General features: G+C 44.6%; 1 protein-coding gene across 2 annotated transcripts in view; it reads right to left on the bottom strand.

Moving 5' to 3' along the window:
* Positions 1–23,076, bottom strand: part of LOC137416337 (voltage-dependent L-type calcium channel subunit alpha-1D-like) — a 476,095-nt gene that overhangs the window by 23,940 nt on the left and 429,079 nt on the right. For both annotated transcript variants that reach the window (XM_068101884.2, XM_068101890.2), the window contains exon 41: positions 22,632–22,771. In XM_068101884.2, the coding sequence (XP_067957985.2) occupies positions 22,632–22,771 (140 nt within the window). The remainder of the gene's footprint in view (positions 1–22,631; positions 22,772–23,076) is intronic.

Below are 23,076 nucleotides of genomic sequence, written 5' to 3'. Positions count from 1 at the left end.
AATTACCCTTTGTAACCCACTTAGAATTACCCTATAGAACCCACTTAGAATTACCCTTTAGAACCCATTTAGAATTACCCTTGAGAATCCACTTAGAATTACCCTTTAGAACCCATTTATGATTACCCTTTAGAACCCACTTAGAATTACCCTTCAGAACGCACTTAGAATTACCCTTTAGAACCCACTTAGAATTACCCTTCAGAACACACTTAGAATTACCCTTTAAGAATTTAGAATGAGAACCTTTTAGAATTAGAACCTTTTAGAATTTAGAATTAGAACCTTTAGAACCTTTTAGAATTAGAACCCACTTAGAATTACCCTTCAGAACCCACTTAGAATTACCCTCCAGAATGCACTTAGAATTACCCTTTAGAACCCACTTAGAATTACCCTTTAAAACCCAATTAGAAATACCCTTTATAACCCACTTAGAATTACCCTTTAGAACCCACTTAGAATTACCCTTTATAACCCACTTAGAATTACCCTTTAGAACCCACTTAGAATAACCCTTTAGAACCCACTTAGAATAACCCTTCAGAACCCACTTAGATTTACCCTTTAGAACCCACTTAGAATTACCCTTCAGAACCCACTTAGATTTCCCCTTTAGAACGCACTTAGAATTACCCTTTAGAACCCACTTAGAATTACCCTTCAGAACGCACTTAGAATTACCCTTCAGAACCCACTTAGAATTACCCTCCAGAACGCACTGAGAATTACCCTTTAGAACCCACTTAGAATTACCCTTTAAAACCCAATTAGAAATACCCTTTATAACCCACTTAGAATTACCCTTTAGAACCCACTTAGAATTACCCTTTATAACCCACTTAGAATTACCCTTTAGAACCCACTTAGAATTACCCTCCAGAACGCACTTAGAATTACCCTTTCGAACCCACTTAGAATTACCCTTTAGAACCCACTTAGAATTACCCTTCAGAACCCACTTAGATTTACCCTTTATAACGCACTTAGAATTACCCTTTAGAACCCACTTAGAATTACCCTTCAGAACGCACTTAGAATTACCCTTTAGAACCCACTTAGAATTACCCTTTAGAACCCACTTAGAATTACCCTTTAGAAGCCACTTAGAATTACCCTTTAGAACCCACTTAGAATTACCCTTCAGAACGCACTTAGAATTACCCTTTAGAACCCACTTAGAATTACCCTTCAGAACCCACTTAGAATTAACCTTTCGAACCCACTTAGAATTACCCTTTAGAACCCACTTAGAATTACCCTTTAGAACCCACTTAGAATTACCCTTTAGAACCCACTTAGAATTACCCTTCAGAACCCACTTAGAATTACCCTCCAGAATGCATTTAGAATTACCCTTTAGAACCCAATTTGAAATACCCTTTATAACCCACTTAGAATTACCCTTTAGAACGCACTTAGAATTACCCTTTAGAACGCACTTAGAATTACCCTTTCCAACCCACTTAGAATTACCCTTTAGAACCCACTTAGAATTACCCTTTAGAACCCACTTAGAATTACCCTTTAGAACCCACTTAGAATTACCCTTTAGAACCCACTTAGAATTACCCTTCAGAACCCACTTAGAATTAACCTTTCGAACCCACTTAGAATTACCCTTTAGAACCCACATAGAATTACCCTCCAGAACGCACTTAGAATTAACCTTTCGAACCCACTTAGAATTACCCTTTAGAACCCACTTAGAATTACCCTTCAGAACCCACTTAGAATTAACCTTTAGAACCCACTTAGAATTACCCTTTAGAACCCACTTAGAATTACCCTTTAGAACCCACTTAGAATTACCCTTTAGAACCCACTTAGAATTACCCTTTAGAACCCACTTAGAATTACCCTTCAGAACCCACTTAGAATTACCCTCCAGAACGCACTTAGAATTACCCTTTGGAACCCAATTTGAAATACCCTTTATAACCCACTTACAATTACCCTTTAGAACGCACTTAGAATTACCCTTTAGAACGCACTTAGAATTACCCTTTCCAACCCACTTAGAATTACCCTTTGTAACCCACTTAGAATTACCCTTTAGAACCCACTTAGAATTACCCTCCAGAACGCACTACGAATTACCCTTTAGAACCCACTTAGAATTACCCTTCAGAACCCACTTAGAATTACCCTCCAGAACGCACTTAGAATTACCCTTTAGAAGCCAATTTGAAATACCCTTTATAACCCACTTAGAATTACCCTTTAGAACGCACTTAGAATTACCCTTTAGAACGCACTTAGAATTACCCTTTCCAACCCACTTAGAATTACCCTTTAGAACCCACTTAGAATTACCCTTTAGAACCCACTTAGAATTACCCTTTAGAACCCACTTAGAATTACCCTTTAGAACCCACTTAGAATTACCCTTTAGAACCCACTTAGAATTACCCTTCAGAACCCACTTAGAATTAACCTTTTGAACACACTTAGAATTACCCTTTAGAACCCACTTAGAATTACCCTCCAGAACGCACTTAGAATTAACCTTTCGAACCCACTTAGAATTACCCTTTAGAACCCACTTAGAATTACCCTTCAGAACCCACTTAGAATTAACCTTTCGAACCCACTTAGAATTACCCTTTAGAACCCACTTAGAATTACCATTTAGAACCCACTTAGAATTACCCTTTAGAACCCACTTAGAATTACCCTTTAGAACCCACTTAGAATTACCCTTCAGAACCCACTTAGAATTACCCTCCAGAACGCACTTAGAATTACCCTTTAGAACCCAATTTGAAATACCCTTTATAACCCACTTAGAATTACCCTTTAGAACGCACTTAGAATTACCCTTTAGAACGCACTTAGAATTACCCTTTCCAACCCACTTAGAATTACCCTTTGTAACCCACTTAGAATTACCCTTTAGAACCCACTTAGAATTACCCTCCAGAACGCACTACGAATTACCCTTTAGAACCCACTTAGAATTACCCTTCAGAACCCACTTAGAATTACCCTCCAGAACGCACTTAGAATTACCCTTTCGAACCCACTTAGAATTACCCTTTCGAATTAAACATGGTGTGTTAAAAGGTTCTTCTTCCTCATTTTGGATGTACGGATCGAAGGAAGAACAGCCAAATAATGAAGTGGATTCACCGCTTACAAATTGGGCCTCCACCAAAATAAAGGATCATTTTGCCTTTCCAATCGGAAACTTTTTTTTTACTTTTTCAATGGGAGAACGTTCCCTTCTGAGCATTCCCAGCCGTGCACAACTCATGATGCAGGGAATACAGGTTCAAATCCCAGATTCCATACACATTTGTTCATCAACTACAAATGTCCTTGCAATTCAGCTAAAGGGTACACTGATGTCTACTAATGTACTTGTCCTGCATGAAATTTATGTCGAGACTCCTCAATGAGCCTCAGATCACTCAAACAAAACAAGTAAATAACTACATGAAGGAACAGGGATGGGTGTCTTCTGGTCCAAATGACAATAAATGGAAAGGCAGCCAGAGGATTTGACACGACTTGAGAGTTCTGGGGAATAAATGCTCACAGAGCTCACCAGTCCACAGATGGGTCTGCTGTGCATAGTGAGCCGCAGAGGGATATGGTCGAACCCAAGTGTGATGAGAGAGGGCAGCGGGAAGCCCAGTTCACTCACCTCGTCCTCACCAACTCATGCTGATGCTCCAAACTCTGTGGTATCACTCCAGGGTATCGGGCACAATCCCTATACTGTACTCGCTTGTGCGGCAGCGGAATCACATTTACTCCTGGCACGAATTACTGGACCATGGTCGACTGGTCGAGGCACCGCTATGAATAAGTGGTCACACAATGGCAGGACGTGCAATTAAACTACATATCACGTGGAATTACATTCTCGCAAACCCTCTTAGCCGGTCGGTCCCATTTACTCTTTTATGATCATGTCTGGTGTCTGATGTCTTACCCTCGAGGTGTCATTCAAATCCCTTTTATAGAAACACGGACGGACATGGACCGTCTGCGTGAGGCAATATTTAGTTAATCCAATTTTTTATGCCTCCGCAGACAAAGTCGCCGCAGTCCTCATGTTTTTGGGTTGTCTGTCCGTCCGTCCGTCCTTCCATACAGGCTATACCTCGTTTTTCTCAGCAACCATATGTCCGATTGAGACGAAACTTTCAGGGTAGGAGTGACACCCATGCAGAATGTCTTTATGATCATTGTGACGTCATAGGTCACGTGGTATGGCAGCCATCTTGGATTAAACGCAAATAATTGAAAAATTATTTCTCGGAAACCGCTGAATGGAAAAATTTTAAACTTGGCACATTGTCAAGTACTCCCAATGGGGAACAAACGCATGATAATGATGACATCATAGTTGAAATGGTATACCAGCCATAAATGTTTCAATCGAATTCGTTGTCCTAAAAATCTGAAATTGCATGCACATGATCTATGACCCATGTTTATTGAAATATTAAATTTATGACATCATAGGTCACATGGTTTGGAAGCCATATTGGATTGAAGGAAAATATTAAATAATTACATCTCTGAAACCACTCACCCTATCGATGCGAAATTTTACAAGTATCATCTAACAGCACTGTTGCATATAGTTTGAAAATTATCGTGTCATAGGTCACATGGTTTGGCAGCCATCTTGGATAGAAAAACGAACCTTATCCGATCAACACTAAACTTCACAAATGTGATCCCCTACCCATACATATGCAGTGATGGCTTCTACCCATTGTGGGACTATGCGGAGGCGTATTGGCGACACAGTCACATTGTTCTCGTTTTTTAGAAAATGATGAAAAATCATAAATTTTCGCAAAGGTGTAGCATCATTTTACCAAAAATTTGTAAAGTGGCATTTGAATTTGGCACCATTTTCCATTTGGAATTTGGCACCTTTTTTTGGAATTGGTAATGTGTGCATGGTGCAGGCGATAACTCGCCAACTCTTCAGGAAAAACACAGTGGGATCGTTAACGTCCACCGACTAATGCCAGCAGACGAGACGCCCAGTTTAACATCCATCCGAGCGACGGAGCAACTTGCGAAGGTCTACCTGTAAAGCACCAGTCCGACGGGTTACATCCGGGCCGGGAACGGAACCTAAACGAGGCGGCACAAAGGTAAGTGTTTGACATTATGGATACATGACATCCCATATATCATTTCCATTCCAAACAAAACGGGACTTCAGAAAGACAACTGCGGCCACAGACAATCATCGGTGGTGTTCCACTGTACATCAAACCCCCTACGAGCAATGCTCCAGAACGGCAGTTCTTGCCTCTGCTTCATACACCAGCGGCACAAGGCCATTACATCACACGCTCAAGCCAGAAATTAAAAATGGCAAAGATCAGTCAAACCCGAGTCATGCACTTGTAAGAAAAATAATTTGCTTTTCTCTCCTATCTTTAAATGAATTTTCATTGCAATTTGACTTTCAATCACATTTTCGGGGAGGAAGGGGTTGAAAGGAAGGACAAAAGAGGAAGGAATTAGTGGATTCAAGGTAGTTACCATGGAGACGCACTATAATCTATAAAATTCAGAATAATTGTGGTGGATGGAGACACAAATTCGGGGTATACACATTGATGATTCACATGCATAACTGTCTTTTCAAGATGACCTTGAGCTGGCTATCTCATCTGCTATCGTTCAATAGTGCAGGCTAAAGATCCCACATGTGATCCCACATGATGCCCAAATGTAAGGTGAGGTGCAGCAAGATTACCACCTCCCCCCTCCCTGCTCCTTTCACCCTCACGTCACACTCCACTCTCCACCAGGCAACCTCCTAGCCCTGGTTATCAGTCCAGTATCCTGAACATCCGCACCAGAGGTCTCCATGACTGATGGTAAACAGTGCCTTCAGAAAGTATTCACACCCCTCGAATTGTTTCCACATTTTGTTGTGCTACAGCCTGAATTTAAAAAGGATTACATTTGAGATTTTTTTTTGTCACATCTATACATAATACCCCATAATGTCAAAGTGGATTTTTCTTTGGTGAATTTTTTTACGAAGCAATTCAAAATGAAATCCAGAAATATCTAATTTACACAAGTATTCAACTCGCTGACTCAATACATCATAGAAGTGCCTTTGGCAGCGATTACAGCTTCGAGTCTTCTTGTGTATGTCTGTATCAGCTTTGCACATCTGGGTTTGTGCAGTTTCTCCCATTCTTCCGTGCAGATTTGCTCAAGCTCTGTCAAGTTGGATGGGTGCGTCAGTGAACAGCAATTTTCAAGTCTTTATACATATTCTCAATGGGATTCAAGTTTGGGCCACTCAAGGACTTTTACATTCTTGTTCTGAAGCCATTCCATGTGTTGCTTTGGCTTGGGGTCTTTGTCCTGTTGGAACGTAAATCTTCGCTGCAGTCTAAGGTCTTTTGCACTCTGAAGCAGGTTCTACTCAAGGATTTGCCTGTATTTGGCTCCATTCATTGTTCCATCTATCATTACAAGTCTCCTCGTCACTGCTGCTTAAAAGCATCCCCAAAACATGATGCTGCCACCACCATGCTTCACAGTAGAGATGGTGTTCTTTGGGTGATGTGCTGTGTTGGGTTTGCGTGAAATGTAACATTTTGCATTTAGGCCAAAAGTTACATTTTGGTTTCGTCAGACCACAAAGCTTTTTGCCACATGGCTTCAGAATCCCTGGAGTGGTTTTTTTGCGTACCTCAAACGGAACTCAAGGTGGGCTTTTTTGAATAATGGCTTCCTTCTTGCCACCCTACTGTATCGACCAGACGTGTGGAGTGCTTGGGATAATGTTGTCGCATGCACACATAGACCAGTTTTTGCCTTAAAGGCCTGCAGCTCTTTCAAAGTTGGCCTCTTGGTGGCCTCTCTGATCAGTCTCCTCCTTGCTTGGTCATCCAGTTTGGAGGGAGGGCCTGATCTAGGCAGGGTCTTGGTGGTACCATACACCTTCCACTTATTAATGACTGTCTTGACTGTGCTCCAAGGGATATTCAAGGCCTTTGAAATATTTCTATACCCATCCCCTGATCTGTATCTTTCCACAACTTTATCCAGGAGGTCTTCTGAAAGCTCCTTGGTGCTAATGGTTGAGTCTTTGCTGTGAAATTCACTACCCAGAAGAGGAAACCTTCAGGAACAGCTGATTTTATTCTGAAATAATCAGAATCACTCCAATTTAACACAGGTGGAGGCCAATTAACTTGGTGTGTGATTTTGAAGGTGATTGGTTACACCTGAGCTGATTTACAATTGCTATTATAAATGGGGTGGATACTGATCCAACCAATATATTGTAACGAATGTGGAAACGTTACAATGTGAACGTTACAAAAGTACGGTAACACCCTGTTAATGTAAATAATGGTCGCAGTCGGCCTCCTAGTTAATTCCATGAAACTTACACGCAGGTCACGATATATCTTTTAAATAGTGTATTTCCTTATTCCATGTAGGCTAAATATGTGTTTCCCACTAGATTGACTTTGCATTGTATCAAACAAAATAAGCGTAGGCCCTTCCAATTTCCCCAAAACCTCCCTTCCAATTGCCTTCCGCATTTTGGGCGGTTTTCTTCAAACCACCATTGGCCACGAGGTAGGGTTGGGGAAGAAAGGCGTGTCTCCACCTCGTCATAAGAGGGAAGGAGTGAACCAGCCCTAACAGCCAATCAACACCGCGGTGAGCGACCCGGTAGGCGTGCCCTCAGAGCCGGCGGCTTGATTTCGCCCGAGGTGATAAAAGCGACTGTAAGGGACTGCTTTACGAGAGGCCTTGGAGATGACCTTGGGAGATGAGCAAAGAGGCTGCACCAAAAGGAGAGGTGAGATGCGAAACGCTCCAAGCCAAAGAGGAGAGGTACTCGGCAAGGAAACCAGCTTTGGAGAGACGCGCTGAAAGGGGGGAGACGGCTCCACCCCAAGAAGAGGAGCAGGTGTGCCGAACCAGCGCGTGACGTCTACCGCAGCGGATACACGACGGAGGGTTTCCCGCCAAAACCGCGAGGAATTGCGAGCTGCGGCCTCCCGACTTTGCCTCCCTCTCAAGCAATCCACCTCAAGCCCTACCTGCCTGCATTATCCCCTGTGTAAGTGTGAACGTCCTGTCCTGCTCGTTGTCTTGGGGCTAAGTAAAAATGAATAGTGTAAGTTAACGATTCGCTGTGTTACTGCTTCTTCCATCCATTGCTGTGTGTGTATAATAAATCTGTTCTTCCTCCGTATTCTTCTTCTTCTTCTTTTTCATTCTCTTTCGGTCGCTTTAGAGATTTCCCGATTGAATATCTGTGGGGCGATCTGGTCAACGTCGGGTGGAATCGGGTTCTAATCGGGGAGTAACTGTTCGGACGCGGTTAAATACACCACCGCTCGGTCAATATAACATCTAAAAGCCGCGTCTGTAACATTTGGTGTCGAGGAGTTGGATTCGGACCTGGGACTAAATTTGTTAGGCCCAAATTTTGGAACACCAATTGTACTATTAGAGTAACAATTGGTGTCGAGGAGGGAGATCGGACCCGAAATCGGACCCGAAGCGCGCTTAACGCGCTCAAAATTACAAGCTGCCGAAATTTATTTTGTTTTATAAAGCAAAACCCGAATTTTGAGATCGCGCCATGGACAATCAAGGCGATCGGATGTCGGTGGGAGAGATAGACAGGGTGGAATCGACCCAGGACCTCGGGGAAATGTATGTGGAGGATAGGGAGGAGGAGAAAAATAGCAATGTGGTTGCGGAAGTATCAGACGCGCAAAGTGGCGTCCTCACGCACGTGGGTGTAGCGGCACCAAATTTTGCCGCGACCGTAGCAGCGCCGTTGGTGGATTTGAACCTTTTTTTTATACAAATGAAGGCCCTTATGGACAAGAATAGCGAACAAATGGAAAACATAAGGAGGGCTGATAGTGAAAAAATGGAAAGCAGAATTATGGGGCAAATGGGGGTAATGGGAAACCAAATGGGGGTAATGAGGGACGGAGCGAGGGCTGATAGTGAGCGATTGGAGGGCCAAATGGGGGTAATGGGGAACCGGATGGATGCTCAGGGTGAGCGATTGGAGGGCCAAATGGGGGTAATGAGGGACGAAGCGAGGGGTACCGGTGAGGGATTAGACAAGAAATTTGAGGGGTTAGACAATGGGATAAAAGAGGTGCAAAATGGGTTAATGGGGTTAGAAAATAGGATGGAAGGCAAATTGCGGGAGATAGGGGAGCAATCTGCCCGAGAAATCAAACAAATGGGAGAGCAGATAGAGGAGGTGAAAATCGGGGTAGAAACCAAACTGGATGCTCAGAGGGATGAATTGGGACAGATGAGGGTGGCATCTACAAAAGAGATGGAGGAAATACGACGAGGGGTGAGTGAGGAGGTTTCGGGGCTGCGCAAGGAGGTAAAGCGAGGTGAGAAGCGTATGGAGAAAGAGGTGAGAAATAATACGGCAAAGTTACAAGGGGGAATAGAAGATCTGACGGAGGAGGTGGAACAGCTGACAGAGGGACAAACGAAGTTAGTGGAGCAGGTTCAAAGGAACACTGCAGTACTCGGAGGGTTAAAGGCGACACAAAAAGAAATTAAAAATGACTTGATAGCGACACAGAGGCAATGTCAGATGGTACGGGAGGAACTGACAATGAGGGTGGACGAGGTGACAGAGATAATGGAGACAAAGGACCGGCAGGTGAGGATGCACATAGAGACGGTCACGGTAGCCTTAGAGGACGAACTTGAGGAGACGCACCGAGAAATAAAAGAGGTTAAACAAAAACTAGAGGAAGTGGAAGAAGAGGTGAGTGAAATTAAGAAGGGACGAACAGAAACTAAAAGAGAAATCCAGGAGGAGGTGATGGAATATGTGCAAGGTCGGTGCTCAACTCATGATGTGATGCTCACTAACCAAATAAAGAGTTTGCAGGTGGCAAAGAAGGTGCGGAGACGAGGTACGGAGGTGAGTGGCAATGTATATGATGTGAGGAAAGCTTCAGTCGGCTTGGGGATTGGTTTGGATCCGGGTGTTCGTGAGAGGCCGTTGGTGAAGTGTGCGACAGGTCTGGTGTGCGAAAAAAGAGGTGTGCGAGAATGTCCGACCATGGGGTGCATGAGGAAAAAGTGCACACCGAGGAGTGAGTGTGCCGTCAAGAGTGAGTTGGTTGAAGCGCGTGTGCGAGGGGGTACATGGAAGCGCGGTGTGGTGAGTGTTACGGAGGAAGTAACGAAAAAGTGTGCGCGAGAGGATGCGCGAGAAAGGTGTGTAACGGACGGGTGCATGAGGAAAGAGTGTGCTGTCGAGAGTAAGGGTGAGTGCGCGGTCAAGAATGGAGGTGAGAGTAGTGAGAGTGAAACAGAGCGTGAGTTGGTTATGACAGGTGAGCGAGGATGTACACCTGGAATGGAAGGATGCACACCTGGAATGGTAGAGCGTGTGTGGGAGGCACATTTGAGTTGGTAGTGAGGCACGTGGTTGGGTGTGCAAATGAGAGCACACCTGTGATTGTCACAGAGGAAGTGACCGAGGAGGGGGCGCGAAGAGGTGTGTTGGTGAGGTGTGCGACCAACGAATGTGTGCCAAAGTGTTCGGTGGTCAGGTGTGTGACCAAGTCGGCGAGCGGAATGAGTGTACCGAGGTGTGTTAGAGAAGGTACGACCAAGAGCAGGGAGACGGCTGCATGTATGAGCAAGAAAGGGGTAGGGTATGCATGTAAGCGTCCAGGTGAAGCGTCGACGGTAACCGGTTTAGCGGTTAGGGCGACTTATAGCCGAATCGGGCCCTCGGTGCGCGTCGGGCAGCTTCGCGTGCCGCGAGGACCAGCGGGGATCCGAACCACGGCGGTTTCGAAAGAACCGCCGTACGCGATCCACGCTGTGCCTCGCTTGGAACGGCCGCGTCCGGGCTCCACTAGGCGGAGTGGGCAGCTGGATAGGAAGGGTCGTCATGGCGACCACGTTTTGTTGAGACGTGCCGGCAGGTCGAGATCGGGACAATGGATGGCTCCATGCCGAGGTGGTGCGTGGGATCTCGGCCCAGGTAAGCCCCCGCCCCTGCCCCGAATGCGGGACGCATCCAGCCGCCGGCACAAAAGAATCCGCGTTCATTGCTCGGCTGTACGAAGCCGGGCTGTAGACGTGAATTGGCGCACCGAGAGGATGTAATAAGTAGACGGGTGATGGTGATAGTGATAGTGAATTGATACGAAATTTCGAAAGGTGGGTAGAATTGGCAGTAAATGGAAAATTTTTGAATTGGTTGGAATCTGGACGAACAAAATTGATAGTGAGAGACCCCCGATGTGGTGGGATGGCAAATCCACCATCCCTCACAGGTGGGGGCAAATGCGCAATAGTTTATGGGGTGGCTATGACAACCGAGCCAGGGAGGGCTTGGATAATTGTAGGGATCTAGCGAAGATGACATTAGGTAACGTTAAGTTTAGTTAGTGACTGATACCTGTAGTGGGGACGCAGGTAGATTAGTGTGGATTATAATGACGTGGGAGCGCAATAGTTTAAAGGGACGACTGGGAAGCGCAAGTTTCAGAGGGGAGTAGTTAACTGAGATGATGCCGTGTGTGTGAGGATTGAACAGGTGAGAATGGAACAGGTGTGATTGCACAGGTGTGCAACTGAACAGGTGTGTGGAGCAGTGTATGAGGGAGTAGTGGTGATTGCGTGTTGTGTTGACCAAATGGTCCAGGAAGAAAGGAGGGGGCGGGTGGCACCAGGTGTGAGGGCACAGGTGTGCAACAACAGGTGTATGTGGCTGTGTGGAATAAATGGTAGTGTGGAATATCTGGAGTAGTGGAATGGATGGTCGTGGAGTGAGAATGGTGGAAATTGTGGAGTGGAGTGGATGGTGCGAAGGTGTGAATGGGGGAAGAGTGGACCCCCATCACGGATACCCGGGGCGGGTAGTGTAAGTGTTAGGTAGAGGGTACAGGTAAATTGTGGTTGGATATTGGCATCTGTGGTGCGGGTGGCAGAATGGTATTTGGATGGGTGCATTAGTGTTGTGGAAATGGCTGGGCGTGTAGCCTGTTAGTGTGTGTAGTTGTTTGGGCACTCCACCACTGTGAGGATGTCGGCCAGGTGAGGCCGCAGGTGGGCTCTGGGAGCCGGTAGTAGTTGTTGTGGATGGGGCCCGAGGATCCGGAGGACGGACCCGGGTAGCCCAGTGCCAGAGGGCACCATGGGGTGACAGAGCCAGGAGAGGGGCTGTCCCCAGTTAGTTAGGTTAGGGTGAGGAGCTAGGTAAGCTCGGGTGGCAACTACAGTGGTGGAGGTGTGCAGGTGGGTAGACCTGTTGGGAGAGCTAGACGTCGCAGCCCAGAAATTGTGCGAGAGCACCGGGAGATGAATCGGGGGAGTGAGACCCCAAATTGAGAGGCACCACAGTTTGGTCAATGGGAATTGGTTTTTAGAACCCATAGTGTAAGTTGGCCAATGGATTGGCAGGGAGAGACCCCGGGTAGTGTAAACTGTGTTAAAGTCATTTAGAGGATAGTTAGGATGAAGGATCTCCTCGCACCATCTGCATCCACTCACCTGAGGTGACAGGTACTCCACACCATGCCATGTTTTGATTATTTTTTATGATGCAAATGTTTGGATTGTGAGGCGCATCATGATGTGGGTGTGACATTGTGCGTAATTCCATCTCTCCCTCCTTATGAGGATTGATGATGAATTGGTGATGGCAAATTTTGAAGTAGAGGGATTGTGGTGACGAATTTGGTATAGGGGAAATATGGGGAAGACGTGACAGTAGTGACGAATTGGTAATGTGTAGATTTTGTACATATGGGGTAAGGGCAACGGCAAGGGTAGGGTAGGTGACCGGGGGGTGACGTACGGTAGGGACGAGCTTTCTCACTTCGCCCTCCGTACGCATTTCACCTTGCATTGCCTTATTGACGTGTACCCTTGTGACCTTACCCCTCGCTCAATTGTCTTTCTTTTGTCTCCCACATGACCTGTGCGCCATTGGGTGCCGATGGGAGCGTGCGTGAGGTGGCCATTGTGCGCCCGAGATTCCCAGAACCAGCATGCATTGCGTTGATGTACCACTGTATGGACCGCTGTTCTGCGGCCAAGTACCACTTGATGGACCCCAGGTTCTGGGGCAGGGCACCTCTGTTGGAGACCGGCCATAGTGGCCAGGGAATCTTGCTTGCGGACCTCGGTAAGGTGGCACCTATGCCAAACAGGTGGACCACCCTTAGTTGGCCCCTGAGGCCCTAAATAAAAATGGACACAAGTTGTGCTTTTTATTATGTCCAAATAGGCCGCATGAAGCCAGAAGACGTCGGGAAGAACATCGGCCCAGCAGAGAAAGTGAAGACCACCACCAGTTGTTTTGTTGTGTTTATTAAGAACCATGGTGACTGCGCACCGAGTGGTGCTTTTGGTGCTTTGTGGTGTTTTTGGTGCTTTTGGGGTGCTTTGGTGGTATTGGTACTGGTGCATCGATGCAATGCGTGCTGTCTCCTCCCTCCCAACAGGAATTTCTTTCTCTTGTTCCCTAAAAAAAAAAAAAAAACACAGGTCCTGGGTTGCGTTGTAAATAAGAAATCACGTCATTGTAAATAATGCTCCCCACCGTAAATGTATAGTTTGAGAATAATTCCGTAATTCGGTTAGCTGTGGGCTTGAGTCTGTTAGACAGGGTGCAATGCAATAGGGGGACATACTTATTTGTGTTTTAAGATTGTCACACTCAGGGTCAGGTTAATTGTAGAGGGAATTACACCTACGTGTCACACTAAGTTAAAGTTTAGTAGGCCCGAGGACGGGCCTGAAGAAAGGAGGGTGCAGTGTAACGAATGTGGAAACGTTACAATGTGAACGTTACAAAAGTACGGTAACACCCTGTTAATGTAAATAATGGTCGCAGTCGGCCTCCTAGTTAATTCCATGAAACTTACACGCAGGTCACGATATATCTTTTAAATAGTGTATTTCCTTATTCCATGTAGGCTAAATATGTGTTTCCCACTAGATTGACTTTGCATTGTATCAAACAAAATAAGCGTAGGCCCTTCCAATTTCCCCAAAACCTCCCTTCCAATTGCCTTCCGCATTTTGGGCGGTTTTCTTCAAACCACCATTGGCCACGAGGTAGGGTTGGGGAAGAAAGGCGTTTCTCCACCTCGTCATAAGAGGGAAGGAGTGAACCAGCCCTAACAGCCAATCAACACCGCGGTGAGCGACCCGGTAGGCGTGCCTTCGGAGCCGGCGGCTTGATTTCGCCCGAGGTGATAAAAGCGACTGTAAGGGACTGCTTTACGAGAGGCCTTGGAGATGACCCTGGGACATGAGCAAAGAGGCTGCACCAAAAGGAGCGGTGAGATGTGAAACGCTCCAAGCCAAAGAGGAGAGGTACTCGGCAAGGAAACCAGCTTTGGAGAGACGCGCTGAAAGGGGGGAGACGGCTCCACCCCAAGAAGAGGAGCAGGTGTGCCGAACCAGCGCGTGACGTCTACCGCAGCGGATACACGACGGAGGGTTTCCCGCCAAAACCGCGAGGAATTGCGAGCTGCGGCCTCCTGACTTTGCCTCCCTCTCAAGCAATCCACCTCAAGCCCTACCTGCCTGCATTATCCCCTGTGTAAGTGTGAACGTCCTGTCCTGCTCGTTGTCTTGGGGCTAAGTAAAAATGAATAGTGTAAGTTAACGATTCGCTGTGTTACTGCTTCTTCCATCCATTGCTGTGTGTGTATAATAAATCTGTTCTTCCTCCGTATTCTTCTTCTTCTTCTTTTTCATTCTCTTTCGGTCGCTTTAGAGATTTCCCGATTGAATATCTGTGGGGCGATCTGGTCAACGTCGGGTGGAATCGGGTTCTAATCGGGGAGTAACTGTTCGGACGCGGTTAAATACACCACCGCTCGGTCAATATAACATCTAAAACCCGCGTCTGTAACAATATTATAGCTTTGGAAATTTAAATTTTCTGAAATTTGTAGAATTTGTTGTTCAATTGAAAGTTTTGGGTTATGATGTGTAAATGAAGGTGGGAAAAGTCTGATTTAACACAATTTAATTCCAGGTTATAAGGTAACAAAAGGTGAACATTTTGAAAGGGGGTGTAGACTTTCTAAAGGCACTGTATGTATATATATATATATATACTCGCTTGGCTCGGCTCGCTGCGCTCGCCTCACCAAGCGTCAGTACTGAGGAATGGGCTTGTTTTAGCTGAGGATAATGACTGTACCTGAGTTGCTGTATTGTCATGATTTACACCAATCATAATACAAACAATTATTTTGCACAAATGTATTTGTTGTGTTTGTGATATTTCATTTTTATAGGCAATTTAGGTTGAAGATTAAGATTGAATGTTTTTTTTCTTCAAGAAAGAACCCCTCAGCACACACATTGCAGACTGGAAATTTGGGACGATTACACCTCACCAAACATAATTTAAAACACCTCACCACCACATAATTGAAAACAACTCACCACCACGAAATTAAAAACACCTTACAGCCATAAAACACGTAATAAAAACACCTCACAGCCACAAAATTGAAAATACCTCACCACCACGAAATTGAAAACACCTCACAGCCATAAAACACGAAATAAAAACACCTCACCACGAAATTAAAAACACCGCACAGCCATCAAACACGTAATAAAAACAGCTCACAGCCACAAAATTGAAAATACCTCACCACCACGAAATTGAAAACACCTCACAGCCATAAAACACGTAATAAAAACACCTCACAGCCATAAAACACGTAATTAAAACACCTCATCAACACGAAATTAAAAACACCTCACCACCACGAAATTGAAAACACCTCACCACGACGAAATTAAAAACACCTCATAGCCACAAAATTTAAAACACCTCACAGCCTTAAAACACATAATAAAAACACCTCTCAGCCATAAAACACGTTATAAAAACACCTCACAGCCACGAAATTAAAAACACCTCACCACCACGTCATTTAAAAACACCTCATCACCAGCTAATTCAAAACACCTCACCACCACGTAATTCAAAACACCTCATCACCAACTAATTCAAAACACCTCAAGATCACATAATTAAAAACACCTCACCACCATGTAATTATAAATACCTCACCACCAAGTAATTCAAATCACCTCACCACCATGTGATTTAAAAACACCTCATCACCAACTAATTCAAAACACATCACCACCACATAATTAAAAACACCTCACCACCATGTAATTATAAATACCTCACCACCATGTGATTTTAAAACACCTCACCACCATGTGATTTTAAAACACCTCACCACCATGTGATTTAAAAACACCTCACCACCATGTGATTTAAAAACACCTCACCACCATGTGATTTAAAAACACCTCACCACCTTGTGATTTAAAAACACCTCACCGCCACATAATTCAAAATACCTCACCACCATGTGATTTAAAAAGACCTCACCACCACGTCATTTAAAAACACCTCACCGCCACATAATTCAAAATACCTCACCACCACGTGATTCAAAACCACCACAACGTTATTAAAAACACTTCACAACCATGGAAACAAAAGTTTGAGGGAGTCGTTAATTGACAACACAGACACTGCCCAGGTGTATAGATATCTATCTATAATTCCAGTAATCTCTGTGTGTATGTATGTATGTATGTATGTATGTATGTATGTCTGTGACCGCTGTTTCTCGACAACCACGGGTCCGATATACTTGAAACTTGCCAGGTATATTGCTGGGGACCCGAGGATGTGCCTTTTCAAGGTTTCATATTAATCGGACAAGTAGTTACCGAGCTATGTCCAAAAAACGATTCAACCAATCAGAGAGCAGCGAGCTATCACGTGTGCCGAACGTGCCGAACAGACTCTGCCTCGGACGGCACATTTGAGAGCGTATTCATTTATTTCACGTTGGCAAACTATGTTGCCGCTATGTTGGCGTTAAACTATGTTTTAAAACTAATTAAAACTAATTTGCGATTCTTTCGCTTTCCTGCGCGTTTGTGCACGCTATGGCGATTTCTTTACCAAACTCCGCAAGCCGTTCGCTTTGGACCAAGCCATTTCATGTAAATAGAGGGGGGGGATTGTCACCGTACTCGCAAGCCGTTCGCTTTGGACCAAACCATTTCATGTAAATAGAGGGGGGGGATTGTCACCGTACTCGCAAGCCGTTCGCTTTGGACCAAACCATTTCATGTAAATAGAGGGGGGGGATATAATTTTAGATATATATATAGTACGGGCATGCCCTAGTATAGATAAATGACTGTACCCGAGTTGCCGTTTTGTCATGGTTTAAACCAATCATAATTCAAACAATTATTTTGCGCAAATATATTTGTAATATACGTGATATCACATTTTATAAACAATTGAAGGTGAAAACTATAGCTGAAAAAAAGAAAATTCCCCAAAAAATTCCCCAAAAAAAAAATTGGAAAATTTTTCAAACAGAAAATACCCTTAGGACATACCGACGGGAGAGATATGTGCATACCAGAAGTTTGGTACAATTTCACAAAAGTTTGAGAAAGTAGTTCAGTGACAACACAACACAGGACAACACAACACAGGACAGGACAGACACTGCACAGATATATATATATATATATATATATATTCATTTATGTTGACTGCTGTTGGCATTACATGTGGTACATGTTTGGCAGCTTAGATGGAAAGCATTTCTTTCCACGCTGTCACTGATAACTCTTGAGCAGGCGATGAAACTTGTCTGGCAACTGATGGGGGCATGTAACATTGGGGTTCTCACGCACGTGCTACTTGCAAATGTCTGCACCTGTGGAGGAACTCGGGTAGGATTGGAAGCAGCAAAGAGCTTACCTTTTTACTTGGTTGCTTTGTGCATCTTTCTTTTGGCTATAAGGAGTAACTAAATGTAATATAATGTATAAACATATATAAAAAATTTAAAGGCTCTTCTGGCTAAACAGGTGCATTGACTCTGCCTATTGGGCATGAGGTTAGCAAAGCTATAGCCCCCCTACATCTCTGTTAGGATTGTACTGCAGCCAATACCAGGAAGATCATTTAATTTTCAATTTTATAGATCAGTCCATCCTGGAGAGGGAACATCCATGGACACGGGTTTCGGGCTTGTTAGCCCTCATCAGTGTGGAGCAGATGCTCCTCTCCAGAGCCAGAGTCAAACCCAACAATACATTAAGATGCCACGCTGCTACCGGCACATGTCAGCTTTTAAGTCTTTTGTGTTTTTTAGTGATGCCAGTGGAGCCCACCCATTGGGTAGGGAATCAATCCATGCACAGATGTAGGAAAAAGAGCATCTTGCCCCCACCTTACTCTACTGTCCAGGTAATTAAATAAGTCAAAAAATGATCAATAACGAACTATTCAAATATAACCTACGCAGCATTCCCAAGTTTAAATGTATAATTGAGACCACGTACATGAGGAGAAAAGACGACAGCAGGCCAATTAGCCACAAATAGGTTTGTGGATGCACTGGCATCGTCAAATCAAAAAGTGAATGTACAATGAGGCAAATACAACAACAATAACAACAACAACAACAACAACATGCATTTTAAGGCCATTTTCCCTGCTAGAGCGGGGGTTAGCCTTGCGGTCCCCATGACAATCTTCTCCATTTTTCCCTATTTTCTGCATCTCCCCTTGTTAACCCCCTTTCCCACATTTCTTCTTCCACCACCTTTAGCCAAGTCTTTCTCGGTCTTCCCCATCCTCTACTTCCTTCTACATTCATTTCCATCACTCTTCTCAACCAGTCATTTTCATCCTTCCTCAACACATGACCAAACCATCTCAACCTGTTCCTCTTCACAGCATCAATCACAGGCTCGATTCCCATCATCTTTCGCAATGCATCATTTGTCTTCCTCTCTCTCAACGATACTCCGCACATCCACCGAACCATTCGCATTTCCACCCTTTCCAGACTTCGTTGCTGCTCTACAATGAGGCAAATATAAGGAGAATATCTACAGGAACAAGCACAAGGATCACCGGGTGAGGTCTTCGGAATAAGAAATGAGTGCACTGCACCTTGTCATCAAAAGAAGCCAAATTCAATTTATCTCTATTTCGAGAGGCCTAATTTATCTTGCACAGTGTTTCACCGTTCTTATGCGATGCTCCTCAGTGGACCCGAAACGAAAGAAAAAAAAAAGAATTCCACCATATCACATCACCGCCAATCCGAACATAGCCACAGACCTTGGAGCAAACATGAAAGACAGGAGGAGAGAAGCGTACACAGAGAAAGTAGAAGCACAGGTGATAATTGCAACCACAGATATACGCAGACCAAACGTTGTCACAAAGAGACCGAGTGTTTTCATTGGTCTAATACCAGGGTAGTTCAAAGCTGGAGTCAAACGTTCCACCATCTGCCCAGGAACTGCCAAGATTCCAACTTCCAAGCACCCATCAAATCGTATTAAAGCAGCGGAAGCATAATATGGTTCCGTGGTCACGCTCCTTGCACCTGTTACAACCCCGCTATGACATGACCGCAGCTTGCTACAAATGTCTCTGGGTTCTTAGATAAGTCACATTAAATCAGACATCAGGTATCCTCCACACTTGAGTGCCCTCCTGTGAGAGGTGGAAGAATCTGCACGGAATGTCCTTCCATTGGGACACGCTCACCGAACTGCTGGGAAACGTTAGTTTATAACGTCGATGGACGGCTGAGAACTTGCTTTAAACTATGGACTTCCTTTTATGTATTATGCAGGAAATTGAAGATAACCAAATTACTGCATTGTACAAAACTTCTCGAAGCCTGACGGTGCACAGGGGGTTCATTACCCTGCGCCCACGAAGCAAAAAGCAGGGTTAGGCATTCAGTTGCGTATGTACGTACGCGTCTGAATTTTTAAAATTAATTTTCTCGGTAACAGTTGGTCCGTTCGACACTAAATTTTACCACAGGAGTTCCACCGCCTGTAGATATTTTTAAATTTATACTTATGACGTCATAGGCCACGTGGTACGGGCGCCATCTTGGAAAAATTTTACACCTCTATATCTCCAAAACCATTCAATGGAATAAATTGAAGCAAGGCTCATTGTCAAGTACTCCCCATGGGGAATAAGATATGTTAATGATGATGTCATCAGTGCCTTAATTATGACGTCATAATTTGACAGGTACAATGCTTAATCTGATCAGTTTGAAATTTCTTGAGCGAGATCTACACAACAATTATATTAGAGAATATAAATTTATGATTTCATCGCTCACGTGGTCTGGCAGCCATTTTGGATTTTAAAAAAAACCTTCAAAAATACAGACTTGGCATTTAATATGGAATATATATATTTTTCTTCACTTGGGTTTACTTTCTTAACTCAGTATATCAATCTGGTGAGTTTCTTTTACACTTTGGTGATTTATTTGTTAAAAGAACCATGTCACTGATTGTCTGTCACAACATGAAGTCAACAACAGGATTATATCACAGGTGGCGTGGCAAAATATACGGACAGGTGCATTTGATGATTGGCTTCACAGTCGGGTATACAAGGGTTGTTGCATTCTGTATTAGTGGAAAACAACTGCTGCACGTCTCCAAAAGTTATTGCCGCTTCCTATGGAGATGGTCCGTCAACTCGACAATGCTGTTTGTCGTGCTATTGCTAGGCGTGCTATTGCAGCGTGCTATTGCTCGGCAGGATGGCATCACTCAAGGTCAGGTGTCAAAGATCCTGAAACGAAATGCTCAGAGGGGTGTCCCTACTCCAATACCGAGGCCAGGACGTCCCCGCAGAACCACAAGGAGGGATGATCGCCAGCTGCACCGGTTAGTCTGCCATGGCCGTACCAAGTCAGCTAATCGGCTTAGGGCTGAGTGGCAGCAACTGACAAATGTGCCTGTATCCAGAAGGCTAGTCAACCAACGACTGGTTCAAGCAGGCTATCGTGCCAGGCATCCCCTGAGAAAGCCACGCCTGACCAGACAACACTGCCAGCGCCGATTGCAGTGGGCCAGAGAGCACCGTCAATGGCAGCCAGGACACTGGAATCACGTGATCTTCAGTGACGAGTCTAGATTTCTGGTCTATCGTCAAGATGGCAGCGTCCGAGTGCGCAGACAAGTGCATGAAGCCGACAACAAAGATTGTATAGTGCCAAGAGTCCAAGCTGGAGGTGGTGGGGTGACCGTTTGGGCTGTTTTTCATGCAGGGGGCAAAACTGACCTGGTTGTTCTGAATGGAAACCTGAACCAGTTCAAGTACAGGGCCATTCTGGAAGAAACATTGCTTCCATTTGCTTGTGCAGCCTTTCGAGGAAACTTTGTCTTCCAAGATGACAATGCATGGCCTCATCGTGCTCGCATGATCCAACACTTTCTTGCTGACCATGGTGTAGAGCATATGGAGTGGCCTGCCATGTCCCCGGATATGAATCCGATAGAGAACTTTTGGGCAGAATTAATGCGTCAAATCGACCACTTGGACTAGCAGCCGACCTCTGTGCGTGAATTGCAGCAGGCTATTGTCACTGCATGGCAAGCGATTCCTGTCCAAACCTTGGCAAATCTCGTGAACAGCATGCCTCAACGTGTACGTGCTCTCCTGAATGCTCGTGGGGGTTACACGAAGTACTGAACTGTAATTTTACTGTCCGTAATCCTAGTCGTAATTTAAATTTTGTTTTTGTTAAAAAAATTTTTGGCTAATGTGCAAAATAAAGAGATACTTCTGGAAAACATACAGAAGTTTAACACAGTACTGTCCATGAATTGAGTTCGATATCAGTTTACATCACTTTCAAGGATCAATTTATTTGTTCGAAATGTCAAATGTGGTTTTTCTTTCTTTTAAAGGTCACATTAACAAAATCTAGAATAATTTCAACATAATTCCAATGAACTTTTGGTTCTAAGACATCTTGAAAAGTAAGTTCACCCCCACAAATAAAATATTCCATATTAAATGCCAAGTCTGTAGAAGGGTTGGCTCAAACCAAGTCGACTACGCAGGGTAAGTATTCTATCTATACCATCTCGTCTTTAACATTGTACTCATTGCCAGAAGCAGTATTCTGACAAATGGTTAAACTCCCAAAATCCAGGCTTACTGCTCACTTCCACTCATTTCTTCATTTTTTTCTCGTGCCTGTGGAACGATCAACCCCAATCTGTTCAGTCCCAATCTTCTTCCTTCCAGGGCTTTGAGAGAGCTGATCATGACTAGCTGAGGTCATTCCCCATCCATACTCATGATCTCTTCAACCCCAATGACCTCATTCCCAAGCATTCCTTTTTCCAGGTTATTACGACTTCCCCCCTCCTCTCCCTCACCTCTTATCTGTTGTTAGTTGTTGGCTGGTTTGTTCCTTTTCTGTTTCATCCCCACCTTCCCCTTCCTTTTCTTGTTGTGTTTCAGTCAGTTTGTGTGCAGCTTGTTCACCCTCACCTGTCCTTCTCCCCTTTCCTTAATCTCACTCTTAATTCTATTCGGCTGTTTCCACCTTTCCATTTTGTTCCCTTCCTTCGGCTCTCGCTCTTCAACGAGCAAAAAAGAACGACGGAGTTAGCATCGCAAGGTGTTTGTCTCCATAAATATGGAAGAAGGTATAAAATGACTCATCTGAATTATTCAAGATGTAAGAGCTCACAGCGCAACCTGGCTTTACCTGTCGAGGCACGTGGCAATGGTCGCCGTGACGACCAGCTGAAGTCCTCAGGGTTTCCTAGGCAACTGCTGCCTTGAGGCAGCTGCAGCTCAAACACGTTGGTCACGTTGCTTTGCATCGTCATCGTTGGCCTTTTGGTGCTGGAACAACAAAATAAAGGTTGGGACCACTTAAAAACACGTGACACGCACCTCAACCTTCAATCCACCAAAGCAACCTTAATCTTTCATTGGGTGCCTCCAAAGTAATGGGAAAGTGCTCACCAAGTGACAAACTTTTATCGAGTTCGCTTCCCACTCTCCACCCAACCTCACACCATCTGCTTCACCCCTTCCATACTTCAGCAAATCACCTTCCATTCTCTCCCCATTAAAAAATGGCGGCCATCAAGAGGCTTCTTTTTTTTTTACTGCACTGGTGCTAATAGGAGAGCCAATATAATTAG

This window comes from Myxine glutinosa, chromosome 1 (genome assembly GCF_964187855.1).
Source record: "Myxine glutinosa chromosome 1, kmMyxGlut1.1, whole genome shotgun sequence".
Lineage (NCBI taxonomy): Eukaryota > Metazoa > Chordata > Myxini > Myxiniformes > Myxinidae > Myxine > Myxine glutinosa.
This window is presented reverse-complemented; position numbering and strand designations above follow the sequence as displayed.